The sequence below is a fragment of the Schistocerca nitens genome, chromosome 3 (genome assembly GCF_023898315.1).
Source record: "Schistocerca nitens isolate TAMUIC-IGC-003100 chromosome 3, iqSchNite1.1, whole genome shotgun sequence".
Classification (NCBI taxonomy): domain Eukaryota; kingdom Metazoa; phylum Arthropoda; class Insecta; order Orthoptera; family Acrididae; genus Schistocerca; species Schistocerca nitens.
In genome coordinates this window covers 505,266,232-505,283,860 of record NC_064616.1, presented here as the reverse complement: position 1 = coordinate 505,283,860, position 17,629 = coordinate 505,266,232, and the positions used below count along the sequence as shown (strand labels likewise).

Here is a 17,629-nt window from a genome sequence, read left to right as displayed (position 1 = left end):
ATTAGAATAACTAAACCCTAGAAATCTCTGTACCTTTGACACCTTGGAGGCACTGAGTAGTTTGACTTAGTTCACAACAGTTCCTGAATTGCCAAGGTTTTCAACACTGTACTGTTTCATTACATACATATTTATAATAACTAATGCTAAGAAAAGAAGTACAAAGTTTGTGACATACATTTTACCAGTTTACAATGCCTGTCCCTATTTCCTTTATAAAACATAATTCCAATGAAACATGCAAATTCTTTGAATTTAGTACTTGCCATGAACAGTGAGATAGATGACTTTGCTGAGTCCCACTCCAATGCCATTTGAGACCTGACACAGGTAATAACCAGAATCCTCAGGATGAGTGTCATAAATAATAAGGCTTCCATTTTGCATCATTCTGTAACAACAGAGTTATATCTGTTAGCAAATGATCTTATAACATAATACTAATACTTATGAAACTGTAGTTCAGATATATAAAGTCTATTCATGGCACAAACAAGTTTAGAAAATGGAAGCTTCTGCCTTCAAAAATAAGAGCAAGAAGTCTAAGAAAATGTAACAATCCCAACAGTGGTTTTTAAAGAGAGGGACATGAGAAATAAAAGTTACCTGCCATACAAGATAAGACAGTGTTGTAAATAATGATATCATAAACGAAAACATATTACAGTTGCAGATGATATCATAAATGAAAACATATTACAGTCGCAGATGAATACAGTGATACATAAGGATGACTGGATGAAGTTAATTCAAAAATGAAAGAAAAAAGTAATAAAAGGTCTAGTGAATAATGGTGTTAAATGGTGAAAGGAGGAATGAAAGCAATGGGGAGGAGAAGAGAAAGTAATAAGTATAAAAGTGAAGAAAACTACAATACATTATCTGCCATACATTTATGAGGGATAATTTAGGTGACACTCAAGTATTTGTCAAATAATAACCAAAACACAAGTGCACTGAGTTATTAAAATAAATGTTGTCATCCCTGATAATGTATTATAGGCACACACTCTTCAATGGATTGCAAATCATTGTCAGTCTACTATGTTTTTCTCTTCCTGTTTTCCCTTCTTAAGATCATCTACAGCTCTAAGACTTACTTCTTTAAAAAAACAAAAATGAAACTGGCATAGGGTTTCAAACATTATTCTAACATATTACCACTTTCATTTTTGAACTTACTTTCTTGAGTAGCTGCCTAAATAATCTTCTACATAACAGTTTCTCGTAGATTCATTTAATGTGTTACACTATTTTATCGTCAGAAGTACAATGCTTTCAAAGATACATATCAACAGCTTCTTAAAAATATACCTTATCTACTTCCAAAAATTGGAAATGGCCAGACACACATTATAAATGGAAAAATAAAACAATATGTATATTCCCCAGAAATAATATATTAAAGAACTTCCATTGTTTAGGAACAGTCTTCATAAAATTAATTGTATTTCATGAATTCCAAGGCAAAAATTTATGCATCATGGGTTAGAAGAATATTGAAAATGTTCACAAACAATAAATAAAATTTCTAAGTAAAGGAATAAATAGGGGAAGAAATGACTAAAATGATCACAATCTACATTATCTCATTTCAAATTAATAATAACATTAATATTAATATGGCAACAGAAGAGGGAACAGTCATCTCATCCCATACCAATAATTATAATGATGATGAATTATACCATTGCCAGCTACAAGCTCAAGGATTCAACTTGCAAGAGATGAAGAACAACAAGGATGGGTTTGGGAGGGAGAGTGATGACAGGGGGGTGGGGGGTGGGAGGGGGGGAGGTGGGGGGGGGGTTTGGTTGGTTGAGAAATAAAACTTTGTAAAGAAACCTGGGCCGAGCTGGCTCCTAATGGTAGTATCCTGTAAGTGCCACAGCTGAGGGTTAGAGTGACACCTGGTCCACAGATTCTGAGGTGGAAGAGAAATACAAAAGGAAAATGGGTGGAAAACACTAGTGGAATAAATCAAAAAGAAATATCATTTCATATTAACAGTCTAATTGCATATTTGGCCCTGCCAGTAAGGTGACATAATGCCATCGTAGTGAATTGAGAATATGTTGAAAAATAGCTTTTGTAGCCAAAAGAATGGTGCAATGGAATATTAAATAAAACCAACCTGCTATTACAAAAAATTGTTGTTACTTATTGAACACTCTTCATAAGGAAAACCTTTTTCTAGCATTTTGAATGTAAATTCCAAACTATCCAAATGTTAGTAAGCAAAGAGAACTGGAAATACTCAGAAAAAAATGAAATCTGAGCTCTAGCTGTTCAAGAAAAAAGTTTTAGCTTAGAAATTAACAGAAGCCAAACACTACAGAAATTTTAAAGGCAAACCAATGATTAATATTATGAAAATAATTCTGGTTTTAGATACTGATTTTTCTGTTCATAAAAGAGTGATTGATAATGTAACAGAATTCATATGTAGTTCTACAAGAATATTCCTTCTAACTGCAACATGCAAAAAATAAGAGGTACATCTTCATTAACTGTCATTCTCAAAAAAATGAAGATAACAAGAAAAACATAAATACAATTAAAGAATCCCGTGACCTTCTGGAAAACAAATGAGCCAATATACCAAAATGCTATATCTAATATTACTTGGTAATTTAAGTGAGTATAAAGGCACAGACAAACCTTTTAAAAATTAGTAGGAGGCTACCCAGTACACAAAAGTAATCAGAAAAATGGCACATAATTAAACACTCTCTGTAAAACCTCTACTCTGAAAATAATGCCGACCTTCTTGAATAAACAGGGTACAAAATCTAAGAGTTGGATGTCTTCCAAAGCAGTTTCAGGTTACATCATCATTAATGGGTGTGTAGAAATCTTGGTTTCAAATACTTGTCATTGTGCCACGAATTGAGGAACATCCTATCCGCAGTCCTTTTCACCCTTCCAAAATCTAAGAAATATCCTAGTGCGTCTTTATTCCACTCATACTGAAAATACACTGCTACAGGGGTCACAGAAAGCATGTATTCACCCATCATGTCCTACTCCAGTCCTGCCACAGGATTATTCTATTCCATTATAGGCAGGCCCATGCGTGAAGGCAGTCCTGTCATATACCAGCTCTGCTGCAACACTTGTATGTCCTTTTATGTGGACACAATCAAGAACGAGCTGTACACCCAAATGAACGGCTAGTGCCAAACTGTGGTCAAGGACAGATATGACCACCTAGTGGTGAAACTTCCTGCTAAGTACAACATGCTATAATTCAATAGCTGCTACACATTCCATGCCATCTGGGTCCTTCCCTCAACACTCGTTTCTAGCCTCGTTTCTGGCCTGTCTTCACTAACCCTTGTCCCACAGCTACTTCCACCCTTCTCTTGACATAATCTCTCTTCCACTATTCTGCCTCCCCTTTACAGTGCAGTCCTACACATGCAAGTGTGAATGAAACACGATTCCATCTGCCTGCTTCAGAGTGAGCTCACCAGTGCCACATTTCTATCCTGCACACTTGCTGCATCTCCCTCTCAGCTGTTAGCAACTATTCCTCAAGCCTTCCTCTCACTGCCAGCCCACTTTATGCCCTTGCTTTCTCAACCTGACACAATCCCTCACCCCAGTCATTCTGCAGTGCCATCACAATCTAGTTGGCTGGGACAGTACAGCTGTGTGTATTCACGTATGTGTAAGTGTATTCTGTTAGATCTGAAGAAGAAGGATTCATCCAAAAGCTCAGCAATGTTCTCAGTTACAGACTGCTCATCATGGACAGTTGCAGCCATTAGTAGACACCTTGAACAATCAGCACTTGGGATATCTTGTAAATAATTGATTTAACTACGGTTTATAGCTTTGAAGTCACATCATCAGGTTAGGTATGTTAAATCATGACAGTAAACTTGTGACATGGACGGGACAGAACATTCCTTGTCTATGAATAATCGATGCAATCAGCGATTTGTCAGATATCGAGAAAGCATGGATCCACGATTCCTCAAGCTTTTCTTGGTTCATGGCATGCATGAGGAATCACGGACCTATGCTTTCTGCTTACCCAACAATTGCGTCACTTATTCATAGACAAGGAATGTTTGATCCCATTCATGTCGCAAGTTTAATGCCATCATTCAACATATCTAACCCGACGATGTGGCTTCTAAGCAACGAAACTCGTCGTTAAATGAATTATTTACGTGAGCGGCCACGGTTATTATTCAAAATGTTCTCGGTTATGTGTATGTGCCTATCAATGATTCATCAATATGGTGATTTGTTGTTTACTTTACTCCCTCCAAAATTTAAAAGAAAGAAAAAAGAATAGTAGAATGAACTATGTAGAGAAACACTGACAGAACGAACACATAGAAAATATGAAAATGTCCAGGAAAGAGTGAACTCTATGAACAATTTATTCAACAAAGAAGAGTATAATGAACACTCGAGGGCGAGTTCAAAGAACTTCGTTGAACAGTCCTCACTCGACTATCATTTTAGTGACTATAAGAGAGGATTTGGAAATTTAAAATCCATAATTCATTACATATTACTAAACATTAAGGATACAGTTGCAAAATTCATTGATTTTAAAAACGTTTTTGATTATTTTGACAGGGCCACCACATATATAGTAATCTGTGCATTTTCTGTTAAAACTGTTATCAAGCATCAAAGATGCAACTTGAAAAATAAAAATTATGGATGAACATCAAAATACACTGAACAACAGAATTAAAGATCAGTTTTTCGCAAATTCATAATTATTTCCCATTGCGACGTATAAATTTGAATTTTGGCGCAAAGATGCCTACAACCTTCCTCCGTAACGTGCAAAAACCGGCACCTTGCGACGTCGTCCTCGGGCTCGCCGACGCTTCAAACGGCAAATTGTCGACACATGCGGAAAAAAGGCCAGAGCCCAGAAGTTGATGTGAGGTGTAAGGCGAATTACTGATGTCACGTTTGCAGCAAATTTCACCACAAATCTCCCCAATGCCACTGTGGAAGTGTCACACGGTAGGAAGGTCGTCGCACACCTTCTTACCCACATTTCACCCATTTTATTGACGCCTCTGCGATGAAGGTTAGATCTGCTGCACCCCGCGTTGAAAACTCGCGATTTTCTTATGGGTGCCCGAAGGAAAAATTTCAGACACACCGCCGCTCAGAGTCGACACGGAAAGCCTCACGGGGTGGCATAAGCGGCGTCAATGAAACAACTGCTTCCCTTCAGGCGTTGATTCCCACACATTTCGCGGTCGAAAACGACAGTTTGCAGCGCGTCGAGCAACAGGACGACATTCTTCACAATGTTGCACACTGCTGACACCCGACGGAGGATTCAACCCTTCTCTAAGGACATCGTTGGAGAGCAACGCCACTGAACGTGAACGCACCCTTTTGCTGTGCAGTGTGACCACAACTTTTGGTCTGGAGTACAACATGCGGCCACGAGGGGCCATTAATAACCATTTTACGAAATATCAACGTGATCTGAAGCGGCAAAGAGTGCTTGCATTTTTTTCAGCCCTCCTGTGTCGTGATCACAGAGCGGTGCGACTTTGATACACGTTTGAATAAAACGACAAAGGGTCCATCTAAGACGCTCCATGTCTGGCAACATCTTCGTTGGCACCAACTCATAATTACTGTGAAATTGAAAAGTGCCTCTTTACAGAGAAAACCTGCAATTAGTCTTAGGTATATGCAGGTAGGCAACCACTTGATACTCTTCCTGGGACTATATTATAGGTTTCAAGTCCAATAGGTTTGTTGGTCCAAGATGTCTTTAGAGAAGATTTGAAACGTCAGCCGGGTGTCAGCAGCGTCAAAGATTGTCAAGAATGTAGTCCTGTTGCTCACCGCACTGCGAACTGTCGTTTTCGACCGCGAAATGTGTGGGAATCAAGACCTGAACGGAAGGAGCGATTTCATTGGCGTCCATTATGCTACACCCTGGAGCCTTTTAGTGTCGATTCTTAGCGGCGGTGCGTCTGAAATGTTTTCCTCAGTCACACATAGGAAAATCGCGTGATTGGAACGCTGGGCGTCGCTGTTCTGACCTCCATCACAGAGGCATCAAAAGAAGGCGTTGACTGTAAGTAAGAGGAGGAGCGACGAATTTCCCATGGTGTGACTTGTCCGCGGTGTCGTTGGGCAGAATCGTGGAGAAATTAACCCATTTTACATCCTTGATGAAATTCTGAGCTGTGGTTTTTCTTGTGCGTGTGTCGACATCTTTCTATTTGAAGCGTCGTCAAGCCAGAGGGCGACATTGTTGAGCGCCATGCTTTTGCACTAGCACCACTACAGAGGAAGGTTGTAGGCACCTTTGAGACAAATATCAACAATTATAAGGTTTCAAATAAGTGATCCTTTAATCACGTTACACAGTGTAAATACTTCAGTGAGGCAACGTGACGGTTGTCCGACCCTTTTCAGTTGCGTTCTATTGTACATTGAAAGGTCGTAGAATGAAAAACTGGCACAACATAAAATTTCACCAATACAGCTGGGGCGAAAGAACAGAGGTGTTCAAGAAAATTGTCTGGCATGCCAGAAAGCTAAATTTTTTTCTGTAGTTCTAGGCAGTCTCAGAGATGTGGAGGTAGTAAATAACACAAAAAGTTTAAGAATGACTGCATAAAACAAAAAACTATTATCAAATGTTTTTAATAACATATAGTGATCAAAAAGAAAAAGTAAAAACAAAAATGAAATACCTGGTAGAAATAATCCAAGAAAATGGTATGGAAACAACTGCTATAGAGGAAACGATCTACATGATGGAAAGGAGCTTCGATATTGGGTTGGTGCATAAGTTCGTAGTGTTTTACCGCACGTTTAATAAACACAACAGATACATGTTACAGAGACTTTAGTCATAAATTATACATTCCCCTTCAATATTTACAACGCTCTGCCAAGACCCAAGTAACTTTTCGATTCCGCAATTGTAGAAATCACATGGTTTTGGGCGAAGAACACAATGAGCCACGTTCGGAGCACATTTTCACCCTGAAAGGAAGTTCCTTGAAGGTTGTTCAACAGAGACCAGAAAAGATGAAAAACTGAGAGCGCAAGATCAGGTGAGTAATGTAGGTGTGGAATGATTTCCCAACCCGACTCCTGTATAGTGTTTTTTGTCAGTCTAACAAAATGCGGGCGGGCGTTATTGTGTAGTAGCGTCACTTCACGCATCCTTCCTACTCGTTGTTGTGTCTTCAAGACGTCTCAGCTGTTGACAGTTAGTGTCAGCCGCGATGGTTACACCCCAGGGAAGCAATTCATAATACACCACACCGTTGCTGTTCCATCAGATGCATAACATCATCTTTTGTGGATGCAGTAAGTCTTTGTATGAGGAGTTGCTGCTTTGTTTGGGCTCAACCATTCATTTATTTTCCTTGTGTTGGCATAAAGACATCATATATTGTCACCAGTAGCAAAACAGGATAGGAATGGTTGGCGTTGTTCACGAGCAAATTGACGACAATCAAGAGGAGATGCACATATGGCCACCAGCTGATTTTTGTGATTTTGGCTTAGAGCATGCAGTACCCATACACACAATTTTTTAACCTCCCCCACTGCATACAAATGTTGCACGATGGTGAAATAATCACAGTTCATTATACTTGCTACGGTACTTCTTGAGTACACTAATGTGGATCATTGTGGATCATCAAAACCTGAAGGTCTTCCTGAAGGTGGAGAGTCACTAATGTCACAAACGATCCTCTTTAAACCGAGAAAACCATTTTCTTGCCATGCTCTGTCCAATGGCATTATCCCCATACATCGCGCAAATGTTTCTGGCTGTCTTCGCAGCTGTCACGTCTCTACTGAACTTAAACAGAAGAATATGTCAGAAATTTTCCGATTTCTGCACTTGGCACTCGGTTTTCTAGCGCCCACAGCTCGACTCGGTATCTCCAGATGACAAAATGACAATATGCAAACTCAAATAGGAACAGTGAACTACAAATAAAAAAAAGACAATCGATAAATAAACCCACAGAAACTGGAATACCATCACACAAAATAAAAACGCTTCGAACTTACGCACCAACCTAATATGACGAACAATGTTTACAACAAGAAAATATCAACAATTATAAGGTTTCAAATAAGTGATCCTTTAATCACGTTACACAGTGTAAATACTTCAGTGAGGCAACGTGACGGTTGTCCGACCCTTTTCAGTTGCGTTCTATTGTACATTGAAAGGTCGTAGAATGAAAAACTGGCACAACATAAAATTTCACCAATACAGCTGGGGCGAAAAATATGATATATAATTAAAAGTTGGATGGGAAGGAAAAACAGAAAATTATGGATCCACTACAAATGACAGGATACTAGAAATTAAAAAGTACCGTATTGCTGAAGAACAGTATATCAGAATGTAAAAAAGGAAGGGGACACTGATACTCGTCTTTTATTTGTACAGACTGGATAACAACAGATAACTAAACAGATCCTTGAATACCTTTTGCAGATTCCACACAACTGCATGCTTGTTTCAGCATGTTGAGATAGATTAACAAAGAAGCAATATAAGAGGAGGTAAAACAACATGTACGAACAGTTTAACAATAAAGTTGCAAATGGAAGGATTCAAAGACACAGATGGAAAGAAAGAAAGTATTAAATGAGGTCTGGAGAGGGGAAGGTAACACAACAAAATGATGAAGAAATACTGGAGGGAAAGGAAGAGAAAACCGAGAATGTGAAGAACTGAAATTTTCATGTAATTGTTTGAAGGCAGAAATGAAAGGAGAAAAGGTGATAATAATAACAATAATACTACTAATAATAATAAAAGCCGAATGTAACAATAATAACACTGAAAAGATTCCAATTGAATGGAAAACAGCATTAATGCACCCGCTACATAAAAAGGGAGACAAACAAAACGTCAGTAATTACAGAGGAGTGTCACTTCTGCCAGTGGCATACAAAATATTATCAAAAATTCTCCTGAACAGAGTGGTAGATACTTTAGACAAACAACTGGGAGAATTTCACGGAGGTTTTCGAAAGTGAAGATCCTGTGCAGAACAAATTTTTAACTTAAAGTAAAAATTCGCCATAGAAAGTTAACGAACAAACCAATAATAGTGTCATTTATTGATTTCTAGAAAGCATTTGAATGTATAGACAGAGAAACAAAAGATAAAGTCATTAGAGAATTTGGGGTTAAATCAAAATTAGCAAATATAATTCGTGAAACACTAACAGGTGCAATATCTAAAGTCAAATTTATGGGAGAAGTATCTCAGCCATTTGAAATAAAAACTAGCGTTAGACAAGGTGATGATTTATCAACTTTACTGTTTAATTGCACTGCAGAAAAAATTGTAAGGATCTGGAATTCGGAGCTAAAAAGTCACAAAATTGAACCAATAACTCTGGGAAGGGAAACAAATAGAATTATGGTAAACTGCTTGGCTTTTGCGGATGATTTTGCAGTACTTTCAGAAAACCTGACAGTAGCAGTTTTTCAAATAAACCTAGAAAAGATAGCAAACAGAACTGGTCTCAAAATTTCAGCTGAAAAAACAAAATTCATGTCAATTATAAAAAAATGCGCCAAAATTCATAGAAACACAAATAGCTGAAATACAGCGAGTAAATAAATTTAAATATATTGAAGAAACTATACAACAGAATGGACTAGAAAAATCTGCAATAGATGTAAGAATTAACAAAATGGAAAGAGCATATGGTTTCACCAAAAATATTTGCAACAAGAAATGAATATCTAGAAAAACAAAACTAAAACACAACACCATAGTGGTACGACCAGAATGTTTATATGGATCTGAATGCCTAACGATGAAGATGAACTATAAGATAAACTAGAGGTACTGGAAAGAAGGATTATTAGAAAAATAATGGGTGCAATAAAAACTGCAGATGGTTGGAAAATAAGAAGTAATGAGGAGATCTACAAAGATATAGAGAAACTATCTGAAGTAATGGCCAAACGAATGGGTGGAAATAGATGACAAAACAAATACTCCTATATTTCTGGAAGAAGAAATCGACACTAGCATGGATTACAGAAGTAAGGAAAGATCTAGAAAGAAACAATATCAAAGAATCAGAAATAGCAGAAAGAAACCGTTTTAAAAATAAAATACTAAATCTGGAAGGCTTTCAAAGCAGAAGAAATAAAAAAAACGGGAACAACATGGACAAGAGAAAGGAAGAGACTTCATTAGGAGAAAATGAGGGAATACTGAAAAAATAGGTAACAACAACAAAGGAAGAAGAGGAACTGAAGTTGTTACACGGAGCCTCTCCTAAGCTTCTCTTTTCTTTCACAGTCTATCATTCAGGATCTCCTACCACTGCAATTGAATATCCCACTGTGTGGTTTCTTGCTGAGTTTGATGATTCCTCAGCGATTTTTTATATCCAAAGGAGAAATTCCTTTATTGCTATCGCTGTCGAAGATTCATAATGCGATACTGCTCTGGCCCAACACAACACACCTTTAACACATCCTGTGAGAGTTACTTCACTGTTGATGGCATCACTGGTCGTTGTCTGTATTATGATTGCTTTGCAGCAATTAGATATGCAGGATGTCAAATCAGCATTTGTAACATTGCTTCATGACACTGTCACCAGCAGCAACCCAACAAATATACTCTGTTTAGCAGAACCCATCTAGCCATCCATGATCGAGCTGGTGCCTACAGTAACTGGGCAGCTGCCGTGCATCGTCTGATTAAGCTTATGTGGGTTCCAATAATCGCACAACATCCACTGGTCATCCATCGCTCATTGCTAGCCACCACTCACTCACTGCAGTCCGTGATTTGGAGCTCCACACTGTCCAGTATTACAATCAAAGCCTGCAGCGTAAGTCACGCTGTGGGGCTTGAGCGCCAAACACCCATGCCCCCGCTGAGTCAGCATTAGCAACGTTGTTTCGGCCACCACCTAGTCTACTGCTGTTGACCAGACCCGTGCACTGACTGCAGTGCAGCCTTACAGCCTTGCTTTGCATGAGCCAAAGTTCATTGCCTATATATGACCACAGGATGCGATGCCTACCAGTACATTGTTAATTTATCTCAAATACTGTAGTTAAAAAAGAGTTCAACACAGTTGTTGACATATTGCTATCTGATTTCTGACCTCCACAGCCACCACTTGAACCTGGAGCACCTGGACAGGAAGCATGCACACCATTCTGAGGGCAGAACCACGTCTCCACACTCCTCAGTAGCAACCACAGTAAACCTGAATTCTACATTTGCTCACAGAAGTGGGATGTCACATATGGTAGGAGGTATGGCATTATACTAATATCTTTTACATTTGGTAACAGTATTGTGTGGTGTACACGTGGAAGTGTCATCAGATGTCAATGACACCACTGACAAGGAAGAGCAATGACAACTTCAGCAGCAATAATTCAACGGTAGTATACATCAGGAATATGCAAATAAGTGCCAGTTGGGAATGTTGTATGGGCTTGTAGTCATGTTTCTACTTTTTATTGAAATCATCTTGCTAGTTTTCCTTTTTCTTCACATGCTGGCATACTGTAAGCAAAATGGTGTCATGTGCTAAGAATGAGAAGATGACTATCCAGGAGGCAATCCAGCGTTACTTGATTAGGTTGCCCACAGGCGAATAGATAATACTGAATTATGTAAAGAACTGGAAAGGTTCTGGAAAGATAGAAGGGAACGGTTTTCTCCTACAGTTTCCTTCTCCATTCCATATACTAGCAATGCCACATTATCTGCTCATTTTTCGAGTAAGTCTGCACTATATGTTATGGCTTTTGTGGACAACACCGACTGAAAAGGCAGGAGGATGGAACGACGAGAAACTCTAGCATATAGCTTGATTAAGGTTAATGGGGGACACAAGCAAACGTTATGTACCACGAGAATCTCATTCCTTCCCCATGTGCTTTCTTTTTATTTACCCAGACCTGTTTCGACACATATGTGTCATATTCTGTGGGTGTCGATTTGTGCCTGTAAAACAAAAAGTTCATGGTTGTTTTCCTGTTTTAGGCCTAAAAACTGTAACATGTGCATTTTGTTTAAAGTGTTTTTATTTTTCATTTTGATGAATTTATTTTGACTGTTCCCATGGAATTACACTGAAGGTGAACACTCTAAACAGATAAAACAAAATGCGTACGTTATAGTTCTTAGACTTATACCTGCCCGCCCTGTTATCCGTGCGATCTAACGCACGACTTTCCGGATTGGGAAGGAGCGCCTGGTCCCGGACACGAATGCGCCCGGCGGACTTGCGTCGAGGTCCTATGAGCCGGCCAGTCTGTGGATGGTTTTTAGGCGGTTTTCCATCTGCCTCGGCGAATGCGGCCTTGTTCCCCTTATTCCGCCTCAGCTACACTATGTCGGCGATTGTTGCGCAAACAAGTTCTCCACGTACGCGTACAACGCCATTGTACACCACCATTACTCTACCACACAATCATAGGGGTTACACTCGTCTGGTATGCGACGTTCCGGTGTGCGGGGGGGGGGGGGGGGGCGGGGGGCATGGGGGTCCACTTTGGGCCGAACCGCACAATAACCCTAAAAGGGTGGTTCGGTGTGGGCCGGCGGATGGGTGAAGTGGACTGCGGTAGTCGTCGTGGCTGCGTCGTGGACTGCGGCTGCGGCGGGGACGGAGCCTCTCCGTCGTTTCTAGGCCCCCGGTTAACATACAGTACAACAGACTTATACCTAAGATAGAAAAACAAGCACGAAACATTTATGATATTGAACAGAAACGATTCGGGGCCCACAGAAGATGACACACAGTTGTCAAAACACGTCTGGGTAAATGAAAAAAAAGAGATACCGTACATTGTGGTTATTTAACATGGAGCTAAAAAAACTAAAACGAAATAAGCACAGGGAACCTGTGTTGAATCAGTTGTGGAGGATCGCATGACCGGCGCTGTAAGAGGAACACTATGCAACTTTATGTTCAGTACGGAGTTGTAGGTATTTGTGACAAGTCAAGATGTACTTAGAGTAAGAAATATGGGCTCTTCTCGTTGTAAACTGAGTGTGGCGGGCGGAGGTAAAGTGCACTCGCTCCATTAGTGAACTACAGAACGGGAGGAAAGACTTCCAAGCTTTCATGGAAATGTTTCCTCAAGTTGGCAACAGCTAAAACGTCTTTCGTGGACCAGATTCTCTGAAACATCACAAAAGAAGTCTCTCTGAATGACACGTAGTAAAGCTGTATGGCGAACTATTCCGTTTAGATAATGCTGCCGAAAATACCAAACAGCCGCAAGGCACTCCCCTAGCCCAGGGGCTGCTATGTAAACTACGTGAACGGTCTCTTATAATCGACTCGCGGGATAAAGTACCGCAAGATATATGAAAACTAGTCAGGGCAGACATAGCAGTGGGTTCACCAGACAGTACTTTGTGCGTAGTGGAATCTATGGCGAGAATGAGAGACTGGACAAGGTGCGATATTCAGTGCACTCAGTGTATCGTATTTGCAAGAGATTGATGGGAATCAGTTATTTTATGAAATAAACTGTCTAGATGGCGTAATATATGTCGTTATTTATAATGTCGTTTCACCTAACGCCATTATCACATTAAAAATTAGAACTTCCAAAACAAGTTTCAGTTTCAAACCCATGCCTGGTCAAGGCGTCGAGTTGAGTTTCGACCTACGTGGTCGTTTATGGACAAAGAATGACTTCACATTTTGAGTTCATCAAGCCTCACGAGGAGTATGTTTCAGCTGTCCATGGATCTGCGACGAGGTTAACAACAGTGTGACGCCAAATTCGTTAGGTAGACATTAAAACTCTAGAACGTCAGGAAGACGTATTATGAAGGAAAGCTGCACTTCCAAAATTCCGCATTGGTCAGCTGGTAATGCTAACTATAGGAACAAGAAATACGTTTGTCACTTGATATCAGGGTTCCTATTTGGTAGTGTAAATGACATCTCCCGTTAATGTAAAATAGCAGCTTCCAGCCCGAAACACTGTTGCACATGTGGAGTGCATTCGACGTTCCAAAGGCACCCCAGAAGTTCTGACACAGTTAGGTACCAGCAGCCACACCAGAAGTGAGGAGGAAGTGGTAGAGCGAAGAAGAACGATACATCGAAGGAAGAAAATTCCACTGTAGCCACAAGTGACTCTATATACTGTATGCATTGATGTCAGTAGATGTGGGAAGATACTGAGTGTGAATTTCGGCCTTGACGGGGACCAGAAGAGTGAAAACAATCAATTTCCTGCTCTTCCTTTCTTATCTTTCCTTTAAAATCTTGGCCACTGAAAATCTGACCTACCTAAACACCATCCTAGAACCTAATGTTCTTTCTTTCCTGGACGAATTAATAGCTGCTAGCTACCAAATCAGAATCGAACAATTATTTCAGCATGTGCACCAATATCGCAAGGGCTACCAGCACCAGATTATTGTGCAGGGAACCTCTTCATCGCCTCCCTTCTTAGTACTAATCGCTGCTGACCAAGCTTACATCTGCCACAGGTGGAAAGTCATCCAAATCGTGCCCTCATCATCCTTTCGCCTACGGGTCCATAGCAACGATGTTATCACTCGTGAAGGCGTGAAGGAACAAAGTTCGGTGACTGGATTATCGATCAATGTAAATTTTTAATACAAGCAAATGAGTGGAAGAATTATGGACAAAACTCCCAAATGGAATCCAAGAGTATAGCAGATAACCTAGTGTCTATTTCTAGGACATATACAGTCTCTGAAACAAGCTAAGACACTGAATTTGTGAAGCAAGTTTTATGAATAATGGAGGAGTGCTACGATCTCGCATGACACACTTTTAGTGTCTGCTGCAGTAAATACAACACGGCTGACAACATCACCTAAACACCGGTCATCCTCTGTTTTACGATGGTCTTGTAGAAACCAGATACGGTGGGTGTTGAGTGAGAACTGTGTCCAGATAATTGAGCTGGTGGGAACAGTAACTGGATGGCTGCCACGCATCATCCAATCGAGCAGATGGATGGGTACACTTAACCTCCACCACCTACTAGATGACTAGGCAGCTGTCCTTCTTTGGCAGCCGCCGCTAATTCTCTTAGGCTTGTAGTTTGGAGCTTCCTACTACCCAGTAATACAACTGCAGCCTGCAACATAGGCCGAGTCATGGGGCCTTGACCGCCAGCTGCCTCCGCCTCTGCTGCTGCCGAGTCAACATCAGCAGCGTTCTACATAGCGTTGCTTCAGCCTTCACCTAGCCTACTGCCGGTGCCTGGATGGGCGCCGCAGCACATCTTCCCTTCACGTGAGCTAAAAATCGACGCCTGATCATGCCTACAGAATGTGGATACCTAACAATCTCGAGAATTATATCCGAAATCTTGTGGCCGATAAAGTGTTCAACCTATGGATGGAGTACAAAAAACAGAATGAGCATCAATAATATTTCTGCCTGGTGTTGAAAAACCTGATTAGGCTTAGATGGAAAATGCAAATTCTAAATGTGAGCTATGATGTAAAACTTCTATTTTATGGGCAATTCGGGTACTAAAATCACCACTCTGAGTCGTTTTTATCCATACTGCTGTGAGATACAGGACTGTTTCAGTGTTACTTTAACTAATCATTTTTAATTCTTTTTAGATTTTAGTAAATGCTTGAACAGTGATATGGTTGTTTTAAAAATTTTAATTAGCTTTGCAGTCAGTGAATCTATATTTTCCTCTGACAATAAAAGTAACTAATTACATATTCGTGACATAATGTGACTGTTATGTAATAGAATGGTACACTGAAAGGTAATATTCTGTAAACGGGTTTGTATAACATTCTTATTTACCCATGCCTAAATATTTGTCAGTGACTTGGATTATCTGATCAGAAGTCAAAAGAAGTGACTTTTAATGAAATGGGCGTCACTTCATTTATTTGTTTAGTCACAATGAAGAAAATAGATTTGAATCTGACATATAACTAACAACATTGTTATTAGAGATGGACTACAGGACTGGGCAAGAACTGAAAAGAAAAATGACTGTATTATTTTTAAAGGACCGCACAGGATTTTGGTTTATTCAGTTTAGGGAAAGCATGAAAAATCTAAAGGAGGAAGGGCACATTGGGATTGAAACTTCACTGCTCCCAAATGCAAGTAATGGTTTAAACACTGTGACATGTCGTCACTCACTATTATAATAAAAGTTTATACAACTCTTAAATGACTGTTTACATTAGTATTAATTCATAACTTGTGAGATCTTCACTATCCTAATACATCTGGTTATGCTGTACCTTATGCTCACAGGTAACTGAATTTCACACATTTGTCTGGTTGCGCATACCACTCTAGTGGTGATTCATCATGGCTGTACTCCGCAAAACACAGTTGGCAATGGGGAGGCATCCTGAGCCTAAGTTGGTAGACAGCAACCCACAGCTGATGGAGACTGGTCACAGCTGTTTCCTAAGAACGCACACATCACTCGATGATATCCCGTCTGGATGGTAGTGGGGAGTGTGTTACACATAAGCTTCTTCATATCCATATAGTGTTTCTCAAACCATTATGTCACAATATGATTGAGAAGGAAGGAGAATTAGGGTTTAATGTCCCATTGGCAATGAAGTCATTAGAGAAGGAGTGTAAGCTCTAAATGGGGAAAGCATCAGGCCACATTCTTTGAAACTAACCATTCTCGAATTCACCTTAAATGATTTAAGGAAATTAGAGAACATATAAATGCAGTTGAACGGGCAGGAATTTGAACTACCACTCTCCTGAGAGAGCCCAATGTCTTACTACTGCGTTACCTCGCTCAGTAATATAGTTTGAGAACAAAGATGTGAAGTATAGCATTGCTGAATGTGTAGGTCTCCTGTGAACTGTCGTACATAAACAAATAGGAATAAATGGTCAGAGAGCAGTGGGAGCCGATATCAATTGTAACAGGATCATTCTTAACGCCAGCAGGATCCTGATAATACGGGGGTGAGTCAAATGAAAAACTTAAATTTGTAATAACAAATCGAAATTTTGCGCCGTTATCCTGTAAGTTGGTAAGCATGCTACAAACAGCGTGCAGAATGGCCTGTAGGCGGCAGCATAGTGCAGATGCACACATACCGTCGCAGCATCAGTATAAAGATGGCCGCCCCACTTGCGACTTGCACCAGGGAACAGCGTTCTGTTATTCGGTTTTTGACTAGTGAAGGTGTGAAACCTATTTCAATTCATCGACGAATGAAGGTTCAGTCAGGTGATGCATGTTTGTCACAGCAGCAAGTCTACGAATGGTGTAGGAAGTTCGCAAATGCTGTGACTTCAGTGGGAGACGCTCCTCGTCCAGGTCAGGCTCAACGAGTTGTGGCTCCACAGAACATCGCAGCAGTTGAAGCCATAGTGAAGGAAAACCGCCGAGTGACACTGAATGACATTGCAGCATGTTTACAGATTAGTCATGGGTCAACACAGCACATTGTGCATGATGTGCTCCAGTTTCATAAAGTGTCTGCAAGATGGGTACCACGGCAGCTGACTCCTGAAATGAGAGAACAACGTATTGATGCTTGTGAAGAACTTCTTCGGCGCTTTGAACGAGAAGGCGATGGCTTCCTTGCAAGAATGGGGACGAAACCTGGGTTCACTTCCA

At 40.1% G+C, this 17,629-nt stretch overlaps 1 protein-coding gene across 1 annotated transcript in view; it reads right to left on the bottom strand.

Annotated features, from left to right (window-relative positions):
* Positions 1-255: 255 nt before the first annotated feature.
* The window catches only part of LOC126249302 (Down syndrome cell adhesion molecule homolog), a 266,023-nt gene continuing 248,649 nt past the window's right edge, over positions 256-17,629 (bottom strand). The window contains exon 7 of the mRNA XM_049950956.1: positions 256-391. Within this exon, the coding sequence (XP_049806913.1) occupies positions 256-391 (136 nt within the window). The remainder of the gene's footprint in view (positions 392-17,629) is intronic.